Here is a 26,048-nt window from a genome sequence, read left to right as displayed (position 1 = left end):
GTAAAGTAGGCCTGTTTAGCAGAGGTGAGAGCAGATTTGAATGTGAGTGTTGCTTCTTTGAATGTGGTGAAGTCATCTTGCAAATGTGTTTTTTTCCAACACTGCTCTGCAATTCTGGATACTTGCCGAAGTTTTTTAGTGATGTTTTTGTGCCAGGATTGTCTATTGATTCGTCGCACTCTGCTATGCAAGAGTGGCATTGTAGAAACTAGTGGCAGTGTCTGTATCGTGGAGGGAAGATATGGAGGACAGTGATAGAATAGAGTCAGAGAGTGTGCGAGTGTCTAGATGTGCGAGGTTTCTGCAGGGGTGCGCAAGTTAGTGGACATGGGTGACAGGTGAGGAGTACAGTGATGATAACATGAGGAGATGGTCAGATAGAGGGAGAGGGGAGGTTGTGAAGTTAGATAGGGAGCAGAGACGGGTGAAGACTAGGTCTAATGTATGTCTGTCTGTGTGGGTGGCTGAGGAGGACCACTGAGTAAGTCCAAAAGATGAAGTGAGCGACATGAGTTTTGAGGCTGCCAACTGGTGGGTGTCAATGGGGATGTTGAAGTCACCCATAATGATGGTGGGAATGTCAGCAGAGAGAAAATGAAGAAGCCAGGTGGAGAACTGGTCAATAAAGGCAGTGGTCGGGCCCAAAGGTCAGTATACGACAGCCACTTGGAGGTTGCAGGGAGAGTAGGTGCGGACAGAGTGGACTTTAAAAGAGGGGAGGATAAGGGAGAGAAGAGTTAGGATTGGGTTAAAGGTACAGTTGGAAGAAAGGAGAAGGCCCACTCCTCCCCCATGTCTGTTGCCAGAGCGAGGAGTGTGGGTGAAGTGGAGGCCGCTGTAACATAGCGCAGCAGGGGAGGCTGTGTCAAAGTGTGTCAGCCATGTTTCTTTGAGGCCCAGGAAGGAAAAAATTACAGGAGGTAAAGAGGTCGTGAAACACATGGAGTTTATTGCAGATGGAGCTGGCATTCCAGAGTGATCCAGAGAAAGAGAGCAGGGTGGTGGGCGTCAAAGGCACGGATTTGAAGTGGGCGAGATTTCAGGTGTTTATATTGGGTTGGGAGCGATAGGAGGGGGGTAGTGATTGGAGATATGAGCTGTGAGGGTTCAGGATTGTGAGATATGTCATCAGCAGTGAGGAGAGCAGGTGGGAGATGGAGAGTGGGCACCCAGGCAGTGAAATGCACCCAGGCAGACATAGATTTTTTCAGGGAACTGGTTCTGGGGGACTGCAACAGCCATCAGCTTTCAGAAACCGTCAGTATCTACCAGGCAGAAAGGCAGCATTTCCGTGGCCAACAGATTGGTTCAAGTTCTTAGCTTTGGTTTGTGCATGAGGAAAGATTCTTTTTCATTACTACAGCTGTGTGACCAATGGCTGTCTGCTGTGCTGAGAGAGAGTGGAGTAGGGTGAACAGGACAAACTGCTGGACTGTGAGTGAGGTGCTTGTAGAGATGTTATGGCAGATTGAGAAAGATGTGTTGTGCTAGGTGACCCAAAAGCAGTAGGCATGTCCACTACCGTAACAGCTGATGGGCTCAACTCAACCCGACTTTAGGGTTATAAACAAGTGTAGTCTCTGCGACTGAAAACACTTGGCACTGTGACGGTGGAACAAGAAGCAGCAAATGTAGTTGATGATGACTGGTGGTTGGTGAGGCACACTAGTCCGCATTTTAGTGCAGTGTGATTCCCAGACTAAGGCCTGTTGATCACGCATGTGCCAGTTCATGCATGTAGTTGTCAAATTATTGCAATTTTTGCCTCAACTGATTCTTTTTTTCAAATTAGGCAGATAATGTGAGTTAGGTCATCTTTTGTGGTCTCAAAAAATGCCAGCCTAGGCAACCTTTGCTTCCCCTGCAAACTTGCGACTAGTGCTGGCCACAGTCAGAGTTGTGGCTGAGGATGCAGTGCTTATTGTGATTGCATCATTCCGTATCTGTACGGGAAGCCGTAACATAACCCCTTGTCTTCCTCCTCCTCCATCTCCTTTCCTGAGCTACTCAACTGCGTACTTTTGGGTTCAAATCAAGTGTCTTCTACAACCTCATCATCATCCTCTCTGTTCTACCATGCCTCACTCTGAAAGTCACACTCCTCCTCTTTCTGCCCTCACATCACAGTACAGTCATCACGCACCTCTGAGATCTGAGTCTCATCAGGATCACCTCCACCCTCTGTGGTTAACGTCTTGTGAAGAGGGTCTGGATTCTGCTCGGACCCTACTTCGTCAGACCCCGGACCCAACATGAAAATATTTTGGGCATCGGTGCAGATGCTTTCCTCCTCTGGATTCCTTGAATATTTGGAGCAGACCTCTGATGCCAATGGAATAGATTGTGTGAACGGATCTGCAGAATAGCCCATCTGTGGTTCCCCACAGACAGTTCGGCGTTTGGTATTTTTTGACACGGGTGAAACAAAGGTGATTCGGGTGCAATTTTGGAGGATTGTACTGTGTGTGATGTTAAGGTGGAGGAAGAGGATGAGAGGCCACTTGATGCATTGCTTGCCATCCACTAGAGAAAATGCACTTTCTGGCCCTCATCTACAAGGCATATCGCTGTGCGGTTGCCAAAGGAAGGGAGTGGAGTAGCCCGTCCAGTAACAGATGTTGACAGTTGTCTTTGGATAGGATAAGAATGTGTTTGCTCAGTTGAGCGTTCGTTAACATTAACAGCTAACCCATGTACACGTTGAACACCAAGTCTATTTCTCCTACCACCACCACCTCACTTTTTTCCACTCATGCTGTATGTATCCTTCCCATCTTGCAACCTGCTGCTTCACAACCTTAGTCACATGTCAGTCAACTGTCACTAAATGAACAATGACTATTTACTAGAGTTGAGCGACTTTTGTTTTTTTAGGGTCGCGTTTCGTTTCGTGAAACCCGACTTTTCCAAAAGTCGGGTCGAGCAAGATCGTCCGATTATAGGGAAAAGTCGGGGTCGTCCCGAAACACGAAACCCAATGTAAGTCAATGGGGAATAAAAGTCGGCAGTGAGAGGAGGACAGGAAACACACCAACAGTGCCCATTTGAATGCCAAAAGCATCAATTCTTCTTACTTAAGCTTGTCAACCTTAATTAACTTCATAATACAAGTTACGCACTGAAAAATGGGGGTTATTTGGCTACAGACTGTGGGGGGGAGGGCTGGCTCCAGGTTTTCATGTGCCCTGGGTGAAAGAGCGCCCCTTTAACACATACCACAACTCATCATGCTCCGATACGGCAGAGAAATAGCGGTATAGTACAATGAAAAATACCTCACTTTTTACATCTCATGACGAGGCCCATCTATTTCTCCATACAGAATCATTGGTCCCATATAATGTTTGAAACAGTATATGATGAGCTCCACATAATGCTACAGTATATGTTGGTCCCCATGGATGAAGCTCTACTGTCTTATGGGCCCAAATAATGCTCCAAACATAATGGGCCCCATTTCTAATGCTCTAGTGTATAATGGGCCCTGTAAATGCTGCTCCAGTGTCTGATGTCCACCTTTGGAATGTTCCAGTGTATGGTGGGCCCCATCTATCATTCTAAGACGGTGTTAGGCCCAGTATGGATTGCACGTGATTGCACAAAGGTTAGAAAGGGTACCGTATCCCCAGATAACATGTATGGATAGCGTACACATTCAAAATATATGTCTCAGGAGGCAGGCTCAGACGGTGTCAGGCCCAGTATGGATTGCACGTGATTGCACAAAGGTTAGAAAGGGTACCGTTTCCCCAGATAACATGTATGGATAGCGTACACATTCAAAATATATGTCTCAGGAGGCAGGCTCAGACGGTGTTAGGCCCAGTATGGATTGCACGTGATTGCACAAAGGTTAGAAAGGGTACCGTATCCCCAGATAACATGTATGGATAGCGTACACATTCAAAATATATGTCTCAGGAGGCAGGCTCAGACGGTGTTAGGCCCAGTATGGATTGCACGTGATTGCACAAAGGTTAGAAAGGGTACCGTATCCCCAGATAACATGTATGGATAGCGTACACATTCAAAATATATGTCTCAGGAGGCAGGCTCAGACGGTGTTAGGCCCAGTATGGATTGCACGTGATTGCACAAAGGTTAGAAAGGGTACCGTATCCCCAGATAACATATATGGATAGCATACACATTCAAAATATATGTCTCAGGAGGCAGGCTCAGACAGTGTTAGGCCCAGTATGGATTGCACGTGATTGCACAAAGGTTAGAAAGGGTACCGTATCCACAGATAACATGTATGGATAGCGTACACATTCAAAATATATGTCTCAGGAGGCAGGCTCAGACGGTGTTAGGCCCAGTATGGATTGCACGTGATTGCACAAAGGTTAGAAAGGGTACCGTTTCCCCGGATAACATGTATGGATAGCGTACACATTCAAAATATATGTCTCAGGAGGCAGGCTCAGACGGTGTCAGGCCCAGTATGGATTGCACGTGATTGCACAAAGGTTAGAAAGGGTACCGTTTCCCCAGATAACATGTATGGATAGCGTACACATTCAAAATATATGTCTCAGGAGGCAGGCTCAGACGGTGTTAGGCCCAGTATGGATTGCACGTGATTGCACAAAGGTTAGAAAGGGTACCGTATCCCCAGATAACATGTATGGATAGCGTACACATTCAAAATATATGTCTCAGGAGGCAGGCTCAGACGGTGTTAGGCCCAGTATGGATTGCACGTGATTGCACAAAGGTTAGAAAGGGTACCGTTTCCCTGGATAACATGTATGGATAGCGTACACATTCAAAATATATGTCTCAGGAGGCAGGCTCAGACGGTGTTAGGCCCAGTATGGATTGCACGTGATTGCACAAAGGTTAGAAAGGGTACCGTATCCCCAGATAACATGTATGGATAGCATACACATTCAAAATATATGTCTCAGGAGGCAGGCTCAGACGGTGTCAGGCACAGTATGGATTTGACGGCCCAGATTACACAGCGGAGGAGCAGGGAGAGGTAAAGATTGCAAATGCTGGGGCCCTGCCCAAGCAAGGGGGGCCCACTCGTGGGCGTCGGTACTGGCACTGGGCCCCTCATAGTACAGCGGTGTGTCTGACGGCGGGTATGCACCACCACCGTCAGAGACACTTGATTGCACTATGAGGGACCCTGTGCCAGTGCCCGCGCCCAAGAGTCGGCCTACCCACCTGTCCAGGGCAACGGCACTCGCACGGTGTCGTGCGGTAGGTGGTGACCCCGGCCATGGGGGGGAGGCAGCACAGTTAGGGAGTTTTAGAAAGTGGCATATGTTGATGTTGGACATTCAGCTGATGCAAAAGGCGAAATAGGTGAAGTCCCAGGAAGAGGTGGACCAAAGCAAGCCATTTTTCTGTCACCCTATGTGTCATCAGGGGAAGGTGGGACAAAATCCTTGGAAACCCATGCGTGGTTCATTTTAATGAAGGTTAGATCATCCATATTTTGGATTGACAGACGGGTCCTTTTTTCTGTCAGGATTGATCCAGCTGCACTGAAGACTCTTTCCGATGGCACACTTGCAGCTGGGCAAGCGAGCTCCTGTAAGGCATATTGGGCCAATTCAGGCCAGGTGTCCAGTTTAGCGGCCCAATAGTCAAAGGGGAATGACCTGTGTGGGAGAACATCGATATGGGAGGAAAAGCAGTTTGTAACCATAGTTGACAACTGCTGTCTCCTGTCACTTTCCATCGATGCAGTATTACCAGTTGTGTGAGCGGTATTTGAAAAATCAGTCCAAAACATTGTCATGAAACCCCTGTCTCCAACGCCACTTCTGCTGTGTGCACCACGAACACCTCTGCCAAGCTGCCCCCGGCCCGTACGGCTCGTGTGAGAACCATCACCGCTGCTGTGTGCTGGGAATGCCTCAAGCAACCGATTTACCAGAGTTGCTTGTTTATTAGCCAATATTAGGTCAAGGTTCTCCTGTGGCATGATGTTTTGTAATTTGCCTTTATAGCGTGGATCCAGGATGCTGGCCAACCAGTAGTCATCATCGTTCATCATTTTGGCAATGCGGGGGTCCCTTTTTAGGATCCGCAAGGCATAATCTGACATGTGGGCCAATGTTCCCGGTGTCAATGATGCACTGCGAGTGCTGGTTGGAGGAGCACTTTCTGGCAAATCCACATCCCTCCAGTCACGCACAAACCCTGTACCAGACCTTGCCACGCCAACATTTTCACTTGCCCCACGAGATGCATCCTCCTCCCCTAAGTAATCATCCCCATCATCATCCTCCTCCTCCTCTTCTTCCTCCACCTCGTCCAGGAGAGGTCCCTGAGCAGACAATGGCTGAATGTCATCAAGGATTCCCTCCTCCTCTTCCTCCTCATCAACATTGGCTGCAGACGCCTGCTCCTTAAGGTGCGTCAAAGTTTGCATGAGCAGACGCATAAGTGGGATGCTCATGCTTAGGATGGCGTCGTCTGCGCTTACCAGCCGTGTGCATTCCTCAAAACACTGAAGGACTTTACAAAGGTCTTTCAGCTTCGACCACTGCACACCTGTCAACTCCATGTCTGCTCTCAAAGTGCCTGGCCGTGTATCCTCCCACAAATGCATTATGGCCTGCCTCTGCTCGCACAGCCGCTCCACCATGTGCAGGGTGGAGTTCCACCTTGTTGCAATGTCGATAATGAGGCGGTGGTTGGGAAGGTGGAGCAATCGCTGCAGCTTCTGCATACGAACGGAGTGTACAGGCGACCGGCGGATGTGCGCGCACAGTCTTCGCACCTTCTGGAGCAGGGCTGTTAACTCCGGATAATTTTTGAGGAAGCACTGCACCACCAGGTTCAAGGTGTGAGCCAAGCAAGGTATGTGGCTGAGTTTTGAAAGGGCTATGGCTGCCACAAAATTACGGCCGTTATCACTAACTACCTTGCCTGCCTCAAGATGTACACTGCCCAGCCATGACTCAGTTTGTCGCTTCAAGTACTCGGCCAGCACCTCGGCGGTGTGTCTGTCGCCCAAACACATCATCTGCAACACAGCCTGCTGACGCTTTCCACTAGCTGCTCGATAGGGGGACACATCGTGTGCAACAGTGGCAGCTGCAGATGGAGTGCTCGTACGACTGCGCTCTGTGGACGAGCTTTCGCTTCTGGAGGAGGAGGAGGAGGAGGAGGAGGAGGAGGAGGAGGAGGGTCGAACGCCTACAGCCAACTGTTTCCTATACCGTGGGCTAGGCAGCACTGTCCCACCACCACTGTCCCCTGTGGACCCTGCATCCACCACATTAACCCAGTGCGCAGTGATGGACACGTAACGGCCCTGGCCATGCCGACTGGACCATGCATCAGTTGTGAGGTGCACCTTTCCGCTCACTGACTGCTTGAGTGCATGGACAATGCGGTCTTTCACATGATGGTGGAGGGCTGGGATGGCTTTGCGAGAGAAGAAGTGGCGACTGGGTAGGTCATAGCGTGGTACTGCATAGGCCATGAGTTCGCGGAAAGCTGTGCTTTCCACCAACCGAAAGGGCATCATCTCAAACGAGATTAGTTTGGCAATGTGGGCGTTCAAACCCAGTGTACGCGGATGAGAGACTGAGTACTTTCTTGACCTACTCATAGTGTCTGGGAGGGTGAGCTGGACTTGAGAGCTGCATATGGTGGAAGTAGCGGTGGACAGGGCGGACTGAGAGAGGGTTGATGATGGTGATGGAGTTGGTGTTCTTTCTGATGGCCTAGAATCAGTCTTTCGTTGATATAACAGTGGGATTCCCTGACTGCTGTGGCCTTGCAACGACACCTCAACATTTGCTGCTGTGCTAACCGGTGGGCTTACAGTGGGGGAAACAATGTAGCGTTGCTGACTACCTTCGTTGTGATCAGTTGCACATGTGGCACTTGAGGTTTGGTGTTGTGTCCACGCTTGCAAGTGCATGCTGGTTAAATGTCTAAGCATGCAACTGGTATTCAAATTTTTCAGATTTTTCCCTCGGCTAAAGGTCTTTGCGCACTTCTTACAGATAACCTTGGCCTGATCATGAGGATTTTGTTCAAAAAAGTGCCACACTGCACTCTTCCTACTTTGGCAGACATTTTGCGGCCTAGCACGCTGTGATCTTTTGACCCTCTGGACAAGCTGTCCAGCAACTCTTTTGATGTTTGGAACCTGTCTTTGGAGTGCTCCGGGCCTGCCAGATAACAGCTGTTGCGATGTCGATGTCTGCTGTGGATGCTCCTCATCTGAGCTATTGGAAGCAGCACCCTCTTCCCCCAATGGATGCCAATCTGGGTCAACAACTGGGTCATCCATCACCTCCTCTTCTATGTCATGTGCACCTTCCTCTGTGTCACCGTGTATGGTGGTATAGTGTGCGGGAAGGGGCACCTGAGTCTCATCAGGGTCAGAATCTGGCTCTGTACACTGCGAGGACAATGTAGTGCTCTGAGTGAATGTACCAGCAGAATCATCCATCAGCGGTTGTGCATCAGTGCACTCCATGTCAGATTCATCTTGGCCTGGGTAATTCACCATTTCACTTGATAATCCAGGCATGGTATGTGAAAACAGCTCCATGGAGTAATCAGTAGTATGGCCTGCATCATCCTTCAATCTTGGTTGGGGTGAAGGACACAAGGAAAGGTGTGGTTCATGAACATGAGCATCCAATGACGACTCAGTGCTTTTACTTTTTACAACTGAAGAAGAGGAGGCGATAGAGCTGGAGGCTGAGTCAGCAATGTAAGACAAAACTTTTTCCTGATGCTCTGGCTTTAAAAGCGGTTTGCCAACTCCTAGAAAACTAAGCGTTCGAGGCCTTATGTAGCCAGACGATGACGCAGGCTCAACACCTCCTGCATTCGGTCCTATTTTGCTCTTGCCACTACCATCAGATCCACCACCAACACCATCATTACCAGCTGCCAACCCCCGCCCAATTCCACGGCCTCTTCCACCAGCCTTCCTCATTTTTGGTAGAAATGTAGACAAAATCCAACAAACTATATAGTAATGTAAAACAAGGTACAAGGTGTCTATAGGACAGGGGAGTTTTAGAATTTCTGTAGACACTTGTGGACAGTTTTGGATTGTGTGAGGCCCACTGATATCTGAGTGCTATGTGACAGGCTCGATGGCACAGCTGTGACAAAAGTGACGAGAGGATAAGGGAGATTTTGAATTTCTGCAGACACTTGTGGACAGTTTTGGATTGTGTGAGGCCCACTGATATCTGAGCGCTATGTGACAGGCTAGATGGCACAGCTGTGACAAAAGTGGCGAGAGGATAAGGGAGATTTTGAATTTCTGCAGACACTTGTGGACAGTTTTGGATTGTGTGAGGCCCACTGATATCTGAGCGCTATGTGACAGGCTCGATGGCACAGCTGTGACAAAAGTGACGAGAGGATAAGGGAGATTTTGAATTTCTGCAGACACTTGTGGACAGTTTTGGATTGTGTGAGGCCCACTGATATCTGAGCGCTATGTGACAGGCTCGATGGCACAGCTGTGACAAAAGTGACGAGAGGATAAGGGAGATTTTGAATTTCTGCAGACACTTGTGGACAGTTTTGGATTGTGTGAGGCCCACTGATATCTGAGCGCTATGTCACAGGCTCGATGGCACAGCTGTGACAAAAGTGACGAGAGGATAAGGGAGATTTTGAATTTCTGCAGACACTTGTGGACAGTTTTGTATTGTGTGAGGCCCACTGATATCTGAGCGCTATGTCACAGGCTCGATGGCACAGCTGTGACAAAAGTGACGAGAGGATAAGGGAGATTTTGAATTTCTGCAGACACTTGTGGACAGTTTTGGATTGTGTGAGGCCCACTGATATCTGAGCGCTATGTGACAGGCTCGATGGCACAGCTGTGACAAAAGTGACGAGAGGATAAGGGAGATTTTGAATTTCTGCAGACACTTGTGGACAGATTTGGATTGTGTGAGGCCCACTGATATCTGAGCGCTATGTCACAGGCTCAATGGCACAGCTGTGACAAAAGTGACGAGAGGATAAGGGAGATTTTGAATTTCTGCAGACACTTGTGGACAGTTTTGTATTGTGTGAGGCCCACTGATATCTGAGCGCTATGTCACAGGCTCGATGGCACAGCTGTGACAAAAGTGACGAGAGGATAAGGGAGATTTTGAATTTCTGCAGACACTTGTGGACAGTTTTGGATTGTGTGAGGCCCACTGATATCTGAGCGCTATGTGACAGGCTCGATGGCACAGCTGTGACAAAAGTGACGAGAGGATAAGGGAGATTTTGAATTTCTGCAGACACTTGTGGACAGTTTTGGATTGTGTGAGGCCCACTGATATCAGAGCGCTATGTCACAGGCTCGATGGCACAGCTGTGACAAAAGTGACGAGAGGATAAGGGAGATTTTGAATTTCTGCAGACACTTGTGGACAGTTTTGGATTGTGTGAGGCCCACTGATATCTGAGCGCTATGTCACAGGCTCGATGGCACAGCTGTGACAAAAGTGACGAGAGGATAAGGGAGATTTTGAATTTCTGCAGACACTTGTGGACAGTTTTGGATTGTGTGAGGCCCACTGATATCTGAGCGCTATGTGACAGGCTCGATGGCACAGCTGTGACAAAAGTGACGAGAGGATAAGGGAGATTTTGAATTTCTGCAGACACTTGTGGACAGTTTTGGATTGTGTGAGGCCCACTGATATCTGAGCGCTATGTGACAGGCTCGATGGCACAGCTGTGACAAAAGTGACGAGAGGATAAGGGAGATTTTGAATTTCTGCAGACACTTGTGGACAGTTTTGGATTGTGTGAGGCCCACTGATATCTGAGCGCTATGTCACAGGCTCGATGGCACAGCTGTGACAAAAGTGACGAGAGGATAAGGGAGATTTTGCATTTCTGCAGACACTTGTGGACAGTTTTGTATTGTGTGAGGCCCACTGATATCTGAGCGCTATGTCACAGGCTCGATGGCACAGCTGTGACAAAAGTGATGAGAGGATAAGGGAGATTTTGAATTTCTGCAGACACTTGTGGACAGTTTTGGATTGTGTGAGGCCCACTGATATCTGAGCGCTATGTCACAGGCTCGATGGCACAGCTGTGACAAAAGTGACGAGAGGATAAGGGAGATTTTGAATTTCTGCAGACACTTGTGGACAGTTTTGGATTGTGTGAGGCCCACTGATATCTGAGCGCTATGTGACAGGCTCGATGGCACAGCTGTGACAAAAGTGACGAGAGGATAAGGGAGATTTTGAATTTCTGCAGACACTTGTGGACAGTTTTGGATTGTGTGAGGCCCACTGATATCTGAGCGCTATGTGACAGGCTCGATGGCACAGCTCTGACAAAAGTGACGAGAGGATAAGGGAGATTTTGAATTTCTGCAGACACTTGTGGACAGTTTTGGATTGTGTGAGGCCCACTGATATCTGAGCGCTATGTGACAGGCTCGATGGCACAGCTGTGACAAAAGTGACGAGAGGATAAGGGAGATTTTGCATTTCTGCAGACACTTGTGGACAGTTTTGTATTGTGTGAGGCCCACTGATATCTGAGCGCTATGTCACAGGCTCGATGGCACAGCTGTGACAAAAGTGACGAGAGGATAAGGGAGATTTTGAATTTCTGCAGACACTTGTGGACAGTTTTGGATTGTGTGAGGCCCACTGATATCTGAGCGCTATGTGACAGGCTCGATGGCACAGCTGTGACAAAAGTGACGAGAGGATAAGGGAGATTTTGAATTTCTGCAGACACTTGTGGACAGTTTTGGATTGTGTGAGGCCCACTGATATCTGAGCGCTATGTGACAGGCTCGATGGCACAGCTGTGACAAAAGTGACGAGAGGATAAGGGAGATTTTGAATTTCTGCAGACACTTGTGGACAGTTTTGGATTGTGTGAGGCCCACTGATATCTGAGCGCTATGTGACAGGCTCGATGGCACAGCTGTGACAAAAGTGACGAGAGGATAAGGGAGATTTTGAATTTCTGCAGACACTTGTGGACAGTTTTGGATTGTGTGAGGCCCACTGATATCTGAGCGCTATGTCACAGGCTCGATGGCACAGCTGTGACAAAAGGGACTAGAGGATAAGGGAGATTGGATTGCTTTTAAAAAAGCAGTTTGCGGAGCAGTGGGTAAACAGCAATGCCAGCCTGTCAGGAAGCCTTAAAAGGCAGCCCAACAACCAACACCACTGATACACCACAATATAGCCTCCCCTTGCACTGCACACACAGTGACTGGTGTGTTGTGCAGGCCAAATTGCTAGCAGCAGAAGCAGTTTTTTTTTCTTCTCAGGACAAAAAAAAAACTTGGGATTGCTTTTAAAAAAGCAGTTTGCGGAGCAGTGGGTAAACAGCAATGCAGGAATGTCAGGAAGCCTTGGAAGGCAGCCCAACAACCAACACCACTGATACACCACTATATAGCCTCCCCTTGCACTGCACACACAGTGACTGATGTGTTGTGCAGGCCAAATCGCTAGCAGCAGAAGCAGTTTTTTTGTCTTCTTCCCTGCCTAACGCTCTCCCTACAGAATCAGCAGCAACCTCTCCCTATACTGAGATCGGCAGAAGTAAGATGGCGGTCGGCGTGCACGCCCTTTTATACCCCCTGTGACGCCCACCAAAGCAAGCCAATCACTTGCATGCCCTTCTGAAAGATGGTGGTGACCCCTGCCTATGTCATCACGTTGCCCACAGTGTCCGTGGATCCTGATTGGCTGAAAAAGAGCGCAAAACAAACTTTTGAAACGCGACTTTGGCGCGTAAGTCGCCGACCTCGTGGCCGACCTCATCCTAGGGTCGGGTTTCGTTTCATGAAACCCGACTTTGCCAAAAGTCGGCGACTTTTGAATTTTTTCGACTCGTTTCGCTCAACTCTACTATTTACTTTCTTAGATAGTGTGCCTGAACAACACTCTTATACATATTGATTTTTAAGAGGAAATGTGATTCCTCACTGGAACACAGTTTTTCCCCAAAGTGTTTAGATCAGCAAATAGGGCCTCCTGGCTGAACCCTAATATTAGGTCTAATGTTTTTTGAGGAAATGTGGCCTCCTGATACCTCGCTACAACACAGTTTTATCCCCAACAATTTGGATTAGAAAATTAGGCCTCCTGGCTGAACCCCAATATTAGGGCTAGCGATTTTTAAGAGGAAATTTGGCCTTCTGATTCCTCAGGGTAACACAGCTTTATCCCAAATGATTTGGATTAGAAAATAGGTCCTCATGCTGAACCCCAATTTTGTGCCTAACGATTTTTAAGAGGAAATGTGGCCTCTTGATTCTTCAGTGCAAAACAGTTTTATCCTAAATGATTTAGAATAGCAAATTGGGCCTCTTGGCTGAACCCCAATATAAGGTCTAATGATTTTTAAGAGGAAATGTGGCCTCCCAATTTCTCACTGCAACATAATTTGCTAATCCACATCATTTGGGATAAAACTATGTTGCAGTGAGAAATTGGGAGGCCACATTTCCTCTTAAAAATCATTAGACCTTATATTGGGCTTCAGCCAAGAGGCCCAATTTGCTAATCCACATCATTTGGGATAAAACTAGGCTGCCTGGCTGAACCCCAATATTAGGCTTAACGATTTTTAAGAGGAAATGTGGTCTCCTGATTCCTCAATGCAACACAATTTTATCCCAAACAATATGGATTAGCACATTGGTCCTCCTGGCTGAACCTTAATATTAGGCCTAAAGATTTTTAAGAGGAAATGGGGCCTCCTGATTTAAGAGATGGGCCCTGCAGTGATCAGCTCTCTGGCACCATCACTTGTCCCAAGTCAGTCAGGGAACTGCACCAAGGCAAATAGTCGCCAGAAAGGCTTCCCTTATAGGTACGAGTTATTGAGGCGCTCCCAGTGAGGGGGGATATACATCCCCAGTCCAGGCTGGAGATATATATATAAACCTCCCAGCCATCACTGCCAGAGTTCCTCTCTAACACAGTATGGTATTCTGCCACCAGTTATTCGTTCAACATAAGTCCCATCCGACAACAGGCTAATATCAGGTCAGAAACCAACCCGGGTAGCGTATAATTGACCAACAGAGCGTGCGGACGTGGGGTTCGTGTATCAAGAAAAATGAGCAGCCCAAGATTAATTTTATATTTAATCGTAGAAAAGACGCACTAGAAAAATGCAGGTATATATTTACAAGAGCAATATACAGGTATACAATCAGGTGTGTAGTACAAAGGTAGGGTATAGATAGGCTGAAATTACCGTGTTATATAGCATGTGACCACAGGGAGGCACTGATGGATCACAGGTCAAAATCTTAGTTACAGGCTTTCCTTGGCAGCGTCAGGTAATGGATCCTCCTGCCACTAGAAAACTAAGTCCAAAATGAGGGACTGCCTTATATGTCCTAGGCTGTTCCCTCCCACACTCTGCTGCCACCCCTGGGCTGGGCTGCCTCCCTCTTCCCATGTCTGAGAATATGATTTTCTGTCAAGAATTGTGGATGGCCCATAACATTCCGCCCAAACCTCTGAATGAGTCGGCGGTGGCGCCACTGGGTTCCCCTGATTTTATCTGTGCATAAAGTCTAAATATGCCTACTGTATGTAATTCCTGTTAGCTATGCTTTATAACTCAATAATATAGTAGAATGCTACAGGTTGCTGCTGGCATTAGCGTATGGGGGAAGGAACACCAATTCCGATTATGTGCTCAACTAGTCTCAGAGATATTGCATTCTGTTATTATTAGTCATTGTCCAGATTCAATACCTCAAGAGCCTTGCTGTGACTTGTTGTGCCACGGTGTCTCCATGTGCTTGAGTCAGACAAAAGGATTCAGTTTTGGCTGTAGCTGCTGAAGATTTCAAACCCTTGTGTTAAGAGCTTCAAAGAGCTTCTTAGTGGTGTTTTAATTAAAAGGAAACATTGCATGGTTTTTTATGGCCTGGGGGAATGCAAGAGTGGGGGCACATTTCAGGAGTGGAGAGGCATTTATTTCGTCCCCCACATGCACAGAAAAAGCTAATGATAAAAATGTATCCTAGCAAAAGGCATCAATGTATGCAGCATTATATAAGATGGTTAAGAGGTAGGTGTCACGTGTACCTGTCCTGTGTGACACGACCCGCAGGCCGGTAACTAAAACAACAAGATTGACACGTGTAACTGTTCTGTGTGACACGACCCACAGGTCAGTAACTGAAACAACAAGACAAAGGGGAAGGGAAAACAGTTACATCGGTGGGCCCTGCAATAGGGAACGGGGACGTGGAGACCTCCTGCACTCCCATAAGTCAGTGTCCCTTCAACACTCCTAACGTTCCCTATACAGGCTCCTCACCTGTCGCCGACCAGGATACCTGTATCACTAGCTCACCCTGCACCTATCCCTTGCTAGGGAGCTGGTTGGTGCAGACACTGGTCCCACCGCTGTACTAATACACACCAAGGGAAATACACAAATGGGGAAAACACAAAACACTTATCTTTCTCTGCTGCAGTCACCAGGCAGCAGTGTGCAGCACCGGACCGGATTAACTTTCAGCAGTGGCTCGACACCTCAGAGCCAGCTGCCACCTTCACCATCTAACTCCGCTGCAGACACCAGGCAGGCAGAGTTCAGCACCAGTTTCAGCAGTGACTCGACACCTCAGAGCCAGCTGCTTACTTCACCAGGTTTCAGCAGTGGCTCAACACCTCAGAGCCAGCTGCTCACTTCACCGTAGTTGGAATCCAAAAGGATCTGCTATCACCAACCCCTGCTTATAGACCAGCTGACATTATATAGCAAAGGAGGAGCGGTCACATGAGCAGGGACCAAAACACATGTAATAACCCCAGTGACCACTGGGAGCAAAAGGTAAGCAAAGAAACTGTCATAATGCAATGACACTTGTGGCCACCGGGGGCAAAAACCCATATTAAGCCCCCTGAAGCCTGAAAATAAAGGTTTTAATGAGGGAACCTAGAATCTGACACAGATCCAAGAATTGGACTGTGACAGTAGGAAAATGTATATAAAAGATCACATTTGCATTAACCTTTCATTAGCCCTATTAAGGTATCATACTCTAAATGAGATGGAGCTTAGATGCAGAGATCCTGTTTAGAAAAAGTGCTATAGTACATAATGTGCAAAATCAGCAGTAAATTGAAAAGTGCCTGTGCCCAGCTGTAACTCACATAGTGATGAAACTTTAGAACCCAGCCTGCCGCCCCTATGCGCAAACACATGTCCTGACAAAGACATGGCGAAACGCATAATGGCTCATTTAATTTAGTACTATACCCTAGCTATTCTCCAGTTCATTATCCCTAATTTTTCCTGCTTTGTTAGTGCTACTCTGAATGGATACATGTTTCTTATGTGACTGAATTAATAAACTTTATATAGCTATTTAAATACACTATGACCTCTTCTGTGTCTTTATATGCAGTGAGGTGTTTTGTGATAACTGATAAAATGGTGCCAGCAATACAAGATGTTGGCTTTTCATATGGACAGGGAGATGTGACTTCCTCAGCCAATCACTGAAGACCTTGTGACATGACAGTGTGGATGGTTTCTACTCCCTGATTGGCTGCTGGATTGTACACATATTAAGTTATTACAGAACAAAAAAAATTACTCTACCGCTCCTCTTACCTAGATGCACCCCCTTCTCCTCATCAAACACATCCCCACGCACCACTGCTCCTCCTACAACACCACTTTCCTAGCCAAAGTAATAACAAAAGCATTAGTGGAAATGCGATCGTTTACCTATCTTTGACCGAATTTTGACGACTTTTGTGGAAAAATGCTCGGGAAACTGAAAACGAATCTGCATGTGCTATGTTTGTGTCGAATTTGAGATTGATAAACGGTTTCCGTAGAAGTTCTAGAAGTTCGCTCATCTCTAATGGAGAGGACGAGAGCTTTCTTAGTATTTTGAGCTGTACAGTCTTGATGGGAGCTTGCAGAAATAAGAGGTGCTGAATTCATTAAGAGATGCACAACACTTAACGGGGTGGGCCGAAACTAACATTTATTTTAATCCTAAATGTCTATCTATTTCATGTAATTATCTATTATATTTTCTAATATAATTTAAAAATTAAATATCCTTCAATATTCTTCCCTCACTAGACTATCTAACCTCTTTAATTTTCTACCATTACTTCCTCTATGATTGGGTTCATTTGAGAGCCCCCAGTGCATGCTGGTATTGCCAAACGAGTCATCATCAGAGGGCAATGGCTGCAGTCACTACTACAGCCTTTGCCCCCTCCTTGAAATAAAGTGTCTTCAGTGAAATCTGTTTCAGTGGCTGAGCTAGTCCCTGCTTTACTGAGCACGTGTCGGTTATCAATTCTGACATATGCTCAATAGGATCTTTCACTCTGCAATATTCTTTTTAAATCCACAGTGACAGTGCACTCCCTCACCATTTCTGATGAGAAGTTATGAGCCAACAAGAAAGCACACGGTCAGTGTGCATTGTAAGGAGAAAATCTGGCAAGTAGAGACCTGGACTGCAGCCACAAGTGACTCATGCACAGTAGAGCAGGGACTAGCCCAGAATGAACCACAGCCTCTTCTCTCTGATAGCAACTTGTTTGAGTATCTCAGCAAGAACTGGGGGTTCTCAAACAAAGCACCATCAAATAGGAAGTAGGCAAAAAAATCATGCAGCTAGAGTGGTGAGGGAAGACTAGGGATTTTGTAATTAAAGTATATTAGAAAAAAGATTAGATTATTACATTAAATTGACAGATATTTGGGACTGAAATGAATGTTATGCAAGAAAAAAGAGGGCTGCACTGCAGGGAAACCAAAACACCAAGTGTGCAAGGTGCGTTATTGTTCACTGCACCATGACCCGCACATGCGAACCGACACTTCGAGTGCTCACCAAGTAAAAAAGAGAGTATAACTGCTGAATACACTGAAGAAAAGTAAGGTGGCACTCACCAGTGAAAGTCCATACTTCATTAAGCAAGCGGTTCAAAGCATGTTCACAGGGAGAAAGGGAGATGGAGCGTGCGAGTGACGATGGCCGTTTCACACTATTGAGCTTCTACCCGTAGAATCTCAACAGAGCAAAACGGCCGTCGTCACTTGCACGCTCCATCTCCCTTTCTCCCTGTGAACATGCTTTGAACCGCTTGCTTAATGAAGTATGGACTTTCACTGGTGAGTGCCACCTTACTTTTCTTCAGTGTATTCAGCAGTTATAATAAATGTTAGTTTCATACCATAATGTTACTATTAGAATTAGACACAAATTTATAGAAGTACATTCCATGTGTTAGTAAAGTTATTCTGTTGCACTGAAGCTGAATTTGACTACTGTCCATTTCTCGTCAGCTCTTATCAGTAATTTATATCTTGTTTTTGCAGTTTCTTGGGAGCACAGAAGTAGAGCTACCTAAAGGTACTGAAGTTGTGAGAGATGCAGTGAGAAAACTTAAGGTATTTAGATGTGTATGCATATTATTTATGTATAGTTTTTATTTTTAAATTCCAATAGTGGTTAGCAAAAACTATCTATCTATCTATCTATCTATCTATCTATCTATCTATCTATCTATCTAGGAATCTAAAAGAACAGGAGCAGAACACCGTTATAAGTGAAAAAGAGCTATTTATAACGGTGTGCTGCTCCTGTTCTTTTGGACTTCTGCATTTAAGGCTGTGTTCACACACAGCGTTTTTTTAGCAGTATTTTTAGCGGTTTTTCAAATAAAACCGCTAAAAATAAGCTTCCCAGTCATTTCTATGCATTTTGCACATTTTGTGCATATTGATGCGTTTTTTACCGCGAAAAAACCGCATCCCGGTAAAAAATGCAGCATGCTCATTAATTTCGTGGATTTTTCCGCGTTTCTGGCTAGTTCTATGCGTTTTGAAAAAGCGTGTAAAAAAGCGCATAAAAAACGCGCGTTTTCTGCCCAAAAAACGCGCAGAAGACGCAGGAAAACGCGCAGAAAAAACGCACGGTTTCTGGGAAGGGAGTCAGGTTTTTCAGTAGAAATTTTCTGCTACGTGTGCACTTAGCCTAAAGGTTTGGTATTTGCCTGTGGGAGCTTTTTGCACCCGGACTCTTTATTTATTTTTTGTGCTGCTCTAATCTACTTTTTTGTATCTATCGATCTATCTGAAGTTCTATCAATTTTTTATACAATTAGAAGAGAAAAGGGTAGAAGGACCAAGAAAACGGAGAGTTTCTTCTGCCACCGATGTACATAGGTGAGATGTGTCTGAAGAATGTGACCTCAAATCTCTTTAAAAGCAATGGCAGATAGGTTACTCTCTATCCTCTCCTCTCTTGTGTGACTAGCTGCACGTGGATAATCAAGGAAAGAAAAAGCAGGGGACAAACTTTTAGGTAGTTTACTCATAGTACTTTAATAAATGATGAGGTAAAGATGTGAAGGAAGTTGAAGGGATATGGATGAGTTATAAAAGATGGAGGATTGATAATACGGTTAAGGCCTCTTTCACACTTCAGTTTTTTACAATCAGTCACAATCCGCCAGGTTTTGAAAAAAACGGATCCTCAATTTTCTTTTGAGGATCCGTTTTTTTCCCCATTGACTTCCATTACTGGCGGATTGTGACGGATTGCCGTCCGTTGCATCCGTTTTTTTTGCGGATCCGCCAAAAGTTGCTGTCCGTCACCATCCTCAAAGATTTGAAAACGGAGCTTGCAACGTTTTTTTTTCTGGCGGATCCTCCAGATACTAATTTAACCCGAAATTATTTCTGGGTGCCGGACAAAAAACCCTTCTACAGAATACACCTTCTTCTTAAGGGTTAATATGAGTCTGTTACTACATACAGAGCCAGCATTTGCCACCCCATAGTGTGGGGAAGTACATAACAGGGTTTTCCTTTGATGTTGCTGCTTTTAGCCTCTTTCTATTTCATTTTCCTATTTGTAAACTTTTCAATGAGTTGAAAATTAATGTTCAGTCTGTAAATTTATGCACTGAGGTTCTGTGTGTGATTCCAATCAAGAGCATCTGCATAGTTGGTATATTGCCCGTGTAGTTATGCAGATTTTCTGCCACACTCCAAAAAAATGTACAGATTCCTTTGAAACTGAACCTAATGTGTGTATGTTTGATCTGATTTCTATTAATTTCCTTGTTAAACAATGAAGTTCATACCAGACAACCAAGATTTAATTCTTGTCCAAACCATATTTACCACGATTTACAGCACAAAATTCTGGACACGTAACCCCCGAAAATAAACCTTCCCCAAACTGCACATTCAACTGAAATTTTACTAAGCTTCAGATCTTCGTTGTGCAGTTCACAGTACTATCCTGGCAAAATTGGGGCTTTTGGCCAGTATGATCATCAATACTGGACTAAAATAGAGCATCCAAACATTACACAGACTTATTCACAGGATTAATTTAGACTTATTTGTGGGTAACAAAATATGTTATGGGGCCACATGTTGTAACTTTAAGGAGAACATAGTTTGAAGGCTGAAGGAAGACCTTATGTCCATCTAGTTCACCCTATTTTTAGTGCAGCTGTTCTGCATTGTTGATCATAGGGAAGGCAAAAAACCCACAGAGTAGAAGCCAATTTTCTCCATAGGGAAAAAAATTCCTTCCCCTAAGCTGGGTCAACCATATACCTATAATATTCTGTTATTCGTAACCTTCTATACTGTTACTCACAAGAAAAGCATCCATTCCTTTCTTAAATTCATTCAGTGAGTTGGCCATCACCACTTCCTCAGGAAGAGAATTCCAGAGCCTCGCTGCTCTTACCGTGAAGAACCCTCTTCTATGCTGGTGCAGAAATTGTCTTTCCTCCAAAATGAAGAGAATGCCCCCTTGTTCTTGTCACAGTCCTTGGTACAAACAGTTCATTGGAGAGATCTCTGTATTGCCCTCTGATATACTTGTACATATATATTAAGTCTCCCCTAAGTCTTCTCTTTTCTAGAGTAAATAGACCTAATTTTGATAACCTTTCTGGGTATTGTAGTGAACCAACTCCATTTATCATTTTAGTAGTTCATGCTGTCTCAGGGCAGAATAAAGGACTGATAAATATCCTGATTTTATCTGTGTATCACTTATTGAGTTTCTTGGTGTAGATTAGAGGTGAGTGAGTTTGATGGGATTTGATTTTACCAAATCATACAGATTTTATAGGGAAATTCTGAAAATTTAATGTTGTCTAATATGAACTGCGGTGTGGATAAATCCTAGGGCATAACAAATGTAAGATGAAGAAAGAAAAACATTGCCTCAGCACTTACCTCTTTGGCCACTCACACTGCTCGTTATCCATGAGGTCACAAATGGGCAGGGACAGCCCAGCCTAGTTGTAGCCGATTGTCCTGGCCTAGACTATGTGTTGTAAGGGTGTGTGCATACGCTGTGGATTGGGGTGCGGATTCATCCGGATTTTGTAAAATCCGCAGGTGAAACCGCAGGTCAAAAGACATGTCAATTCTTTCTGCGGATTGAAAACCACAGATAATCCACGTGGAAAATTCCGCACCGTCTGTACTGTGGTTTTTGATTCCCATAGGGAATCATGGCACTGTACACCGCAGCAAAAACTGCTGCGGGTCCGCAGCAGCCAAATCCGCTGCGGAACCGCAGCAAAATCCGCAGCGTATGCACACACCCTAAGACTTTGGCAGCATTAAGATGCACATGCGCACACATGCCAGGATTGTTAACAGGCGAAAAGTACCACCTTAGCTTGAAGAGGCCCATGGTTTCTGTGCATGGCAGCGGTAAGGCCGGGAACACACGTGCGAGAAACACATTCGAGACTCTCATGTTAATACCGGGCACTGCCGCCGGCACTCTGGATCGGTGCGTGCAGCTACATGTATTGCTATGCAGCCACACGCTCCGACCCGAGTGCCGGCGGCAGTGCCAGGTATTAACATGCGAGACTCGGCCGTGTTTCTCACATGTGTGATCCTGGCCTAAGATGAGGTGCTGAGAAGGAGAGGAAGCAGTGGATGTGATAGTGAGGTGAGTACTATTTTTTTTTAACCTTTTACGGCCCTCACCAGCAGGTCGCCAGTTTGTTGAAATCTCGTGAAGTAAATTACAAAAAAATTGTATTTTGGAGAATGTGAAGAATATAGGTTTTTGTTAAGTTCAATTCCACTTGAATAAGTAGTTCACCCATCTCTAGTATAGATGTCAAAAACTTAGGAAATATATCTGGAACATTCATTTTGTATATCCTTGGTGGTCTTAGCCAGTAAAGTGATAATGATACCCCGCAAACAGTGCCAATCCAATTTATTTAGACTACAGGTGAGACATTTATATGGATACACCTAAATAAAATGGGAATGGTTGGTGAGATCAACTTAATGTTTGTGGCACATTAGTATATGGGAGGGGGGAAACTTTTCAAGATGGGTGGTGACCATGGTGGCCATTTTGAAGTCGGCCATTTTGGATCCAACTTTATTTTTTCCAATGGGAAGAGGGTCATATGACACATCAAACTTATTGAGAATTTCACAAGAAAAACAATGGTGTGCTTGGTTTTTTAAGTAACTTTGTTCTTTCATCATGAGTTATTTACAAATTTATGACCACTTATAAAATGTGTTCATAGTGCTGCCCATTGTGTTGGATTGTCAATGCAACCCTCTTCTCTTACTCTTGACACACTGATAGCAACACCGCAGAATAAATGCTAGTCTAAGGGGGTCAGATAACTTGTAGGAATGCTGGGACCTGACACCCATAATGTGGTGGCGCACCATCTTGCTAGAAAAACTCAAGTAAAGTGCATTCTTCAGTGCATAAAGAGGGCAACACATCATCATGTAGCAATTTCAGATATCCAGTGGCATTGAGGTTTCCATTGATAAAGAATGGCCCCACTATCTTTGTAACTGACACGGCCCCCGTCCCTGTCATGTGCCCTGCCATGGTCCCCGTCGCATGCGCTGATACTCACCCTGCGCCGCACCCTCTCTCCCTCCTCCGTCTGCGGTGGCGTCCTCCTCTGACCGGCCCGCGGCCGGCCCTCCCAGCCTGTTCTTATACTCCGCCAGTGCCCTGACCCGGTAGCACCACTGGACCAATGGGGGCAGGTTCTCGGGTATATGAGGCCGCCCTCCCATAATGGAGGCACCTGATCGTTGATGTATTATCAGCACACTAGGCTCCCGTGCACGACCTCTGTCCTCATACTTCCCTGTGCTTCCTTGCAGTTCTACTCTGGTGCTGTGTGTGTTCCTGCTTTGCCCTGCCAGCTCGTGTCTTGCCTGATTCCTGCCGTCCTACTCCGGTCCTGCCTACCCGTGTCTGTTCCTGCAGTCCTACTCCGGTCCGGTCCACTCGTGTTTTTGTCTACTGCTGACCTTCTCCTGTCTTCTCCTGAGGCCTACGCCTTCCCTGTGCTCATGGAACTAGGTTCTCTGTCTCACTCCAGTCCATTCCGTGCCGCCCCTCTTGGTTCCAGCTGCCGTGGCATTCGAACCCCTGGGCCTGCTCCTAATGGTCCCTGTATAGGGGTCGGTCCCACCAGGTTGCTCGTCCGGGGTCCCTCAGTGCCACGGTCCAGAGGGTCCACTCCGGGAAACCTGCCTTGCCTAGCGCTACGCTAACAGTATAATCAGGACATAGATCCCGCCGGTGCTTCTGCTCCCGCTCCAAAGGAGTTGCTCTTTTTGCGGGAGAACCAGGGGCACATCATGTCCGTAATGAAGTCCATGGAGTCGCGCCTGTCAGCTTTTCAGGCCGCCGATCCGGGTAATGCTGCCCAATTGGCCAGTCTCCAACAGGAGCTGAGCCAGCAGCATCACGCCCAGTCCCATATTTTGACTTATATGGCCTCTGTAGATAACCGTTTGGTGGCCCTTCAGTCCGCCGCTGCGGCATCTGCTGCTCCCCCCGGTCCCGCTTCTTTTCCCTCTCCTCGCCTTGCCAAACCACCCCGGTACAGTGGCGACTCCAAACATTGTAGAGGGTTCTTAAACCAATATAGTCTTCACTTCGAGCTTCCACCAGTATCCCTCTGATAGGGCCAAAGTGGCCTTTATCATGTCCCATCTGGAGGGGGAGGCCCTGTCTTGGCTAAATCCTCTCTGGGAGAGGGATGATCCCGTAGTTTAAAATATTCCGGTCTTTTTGAATACCTTTCGTAAGGTGTTTGATGAGCCAGGATGGGTAGCCTCTCTTACTGAGTTGCTTTTCAACCTCCACCAGGGCACCCTGAGTGTTGGTAAGTATGCCATCAGGTTCCACACGTTGTCTTCGGAATTGGGTTGGAATAATGCAGCACTGGTAGGAGCCTTTTGGCGTGGGTTATTGGGCAGGATGAAGGATGAATTGGCGGGTCGGGATACTCCCCCCACTCTCATGGACCTCATCTCCCTAGCCACTCGCATAGACCTCCGGTTTCAGGAGCGCACGCGATAGTCAGCTAGGGACAGGAGACCCACCAAGCCAATCTCATCCGCGAATCGGTCCTTTAGTCCACGACCAGCTGGGTCTGCCCACACTCCTCCTCCTGAGCCCATGCAGGTTGACCGTGTCAGGTTGGCTGAGTCATGCCAGAGTGAGAGACGGGCGCAAGGTCTATGTCTCTACTGTGGAGGAGCGTCGCATTTCATCCGTTCTTGTCCTGAGAGACCGGGAAACTCTTCCACCTAGGCCAGGTAAGAGAGGCCTCCCTAGGTGTTAATGATTCCTCTCAAGCCCTCACGATATCTTTTCTTTTGCTTTCAGGGGAGAGGCGTGGGTCTGAGGTGGCCTGCGTGGATTCGGGCTCGGCAGGTAACTTCATCCGGCATGAAGAGGTGGACAACTACCGGATTCCCGTGGTCACCCTAAAGAATCCTCGATTAATTGCTTCAGTTGAGGGCAAACCGCTTCAGGAACCCATCATCATGGTCACTGAGGAGGTTGTTTTGCAAGTCGGTACTCTCCACCGGGAAAGAGTGGCTTTCTACATGCTGCCCGATTTGTCTCACGCCATCCTGCTTGGTCTTCCGTGGCTATGGACCCATCAGCCGGTCCTCGACTGGTCTTCTGGGGAGGTATTGCGCTGGGGACACTCGTGTCAAGGCCGGTGTCTGAGCGCTATTCATCCTGCTGTTCTCGCACGCCCACCTCTGGAGCTCTCAGGGCTTCCCTCGACCTATCGGTCCTATGCAGACGTTTTTGACAAGAAGGAAGCGGAGATCCTTCCCCCGCACCGGTCTTTCGACTGTCCAATCGAGTTAATCCTTGGTCCAACCCTCCTAGGGGTAGGATTTACCCACTGTCTCCCGCAGAAACCGCAGCCATGTCCGAGGACGTCCAGGCAAACCTAGCCGAGGATTTATACGGAAGTCCTCGTCCCCCAAAGGAGCCGGTTTCTTCTTCGTTAAAAAGGACAGTTCTCTGCTCCTATGCATTGACTACAGGGGTTTAAACAACATCACTATCAAGAAAAATGCCTGTTCGAGCAAACCTCACTACCATTTCTGGGCTACATCATCTCCGACGCCGGGCTGCAGATGGATCCTGAGAAACTGTCTCAAATGGCCTCGCCCCGTCGGCATAAGAGCTATCCAACGTTTTCTCGGATTCGCCAACTATTACAGGCAGTTTATTCCGCACTTCTCGTCTCTTACCAAGCCTATCTCCGCCCTTAACCATAAGGGGACGAGTTCAAACTCCTGACGCCAGAGACTGAAGTGGCCTTCCAGTCACTAGAATGGGCATTTTCCACGGCCCCTGTGTTGTCCTGTCCCGAGAGCAGCAAACCCTTTGTGCTGGAAGTTGACACATCCTCGACTGTTGCCGGGGCTGTATTATCTCAGAAAACTGCCTCTGGTCGCCTACGCCCTTGTGGGTTCTTCTCCAAAGCCTTCTCTCCATCAGAGTGCAATTACTCGACTGGCGACCGTGAACTCTTGGCCATCAAATTGGCATTGGAGAAGTAGCGTCATCTTCTGGAGGGAGCTGCCCATCCGTTTGTTATTTACTCGGACCACAAGAACCTGGCCTACCTTCAGTCCGCCCAGAGACTTAATCCTCGGCAGGCCAGGTGGTCCTTGTTTTTCGCTTGCTTTTATTTCAAGCTCCTTTTTCGCCCTGGGGACAGAAACACGAAAGC

General features: G+C 46.8%; 1 protein-coding gene across 11 annotated transcripts in view; it reads left to right on the top strand.

Annotated features, from left to right (window-relative positions):
* Positions 1–26,048, top strand: part of GULP1 (GULP PTB domain containing engulfment adaptor 1) — a 1,494,945-nt gene that overhangs the window by 779,044 nt on the left and 689,853 nt on the right. For all 11 annotated transcript variants that reach the window (XM_073558194.1, XM_073558195.1, XM_073558203.1 and 8 more), the window contains one exon: positions 18,328–18,399. In XM_073558194.1, coding sequence (XP_073414295.1) covers positions 18,328–18,399 — 72 coding nt within the window. The remainder of the gene's footprint in view (positions 1–18,327; positions 18,400–26,048) is intronic.

This window comes from Dendrobates tinctorius, unplaced genomic scaffold (genome assembly GCF_039654945.1).
Source record: "Dendrobates tinctorius isolate UK_male_01 unplaced genomic scaffold, ASM3965494v1 ptg000254l, whole genome shotgun sequence".
NCBI lineage: Eukaryota > Metazoa > Chordata > Amphibia > Anura > Dendrobatidae > Dendrobates > Dendrobates tinctorius.
The sequence above is the reverse complement of the archived record's forward strand: the minus strand, read 5'-3'. Positions and strand labels throughout refer to the sequence as shown.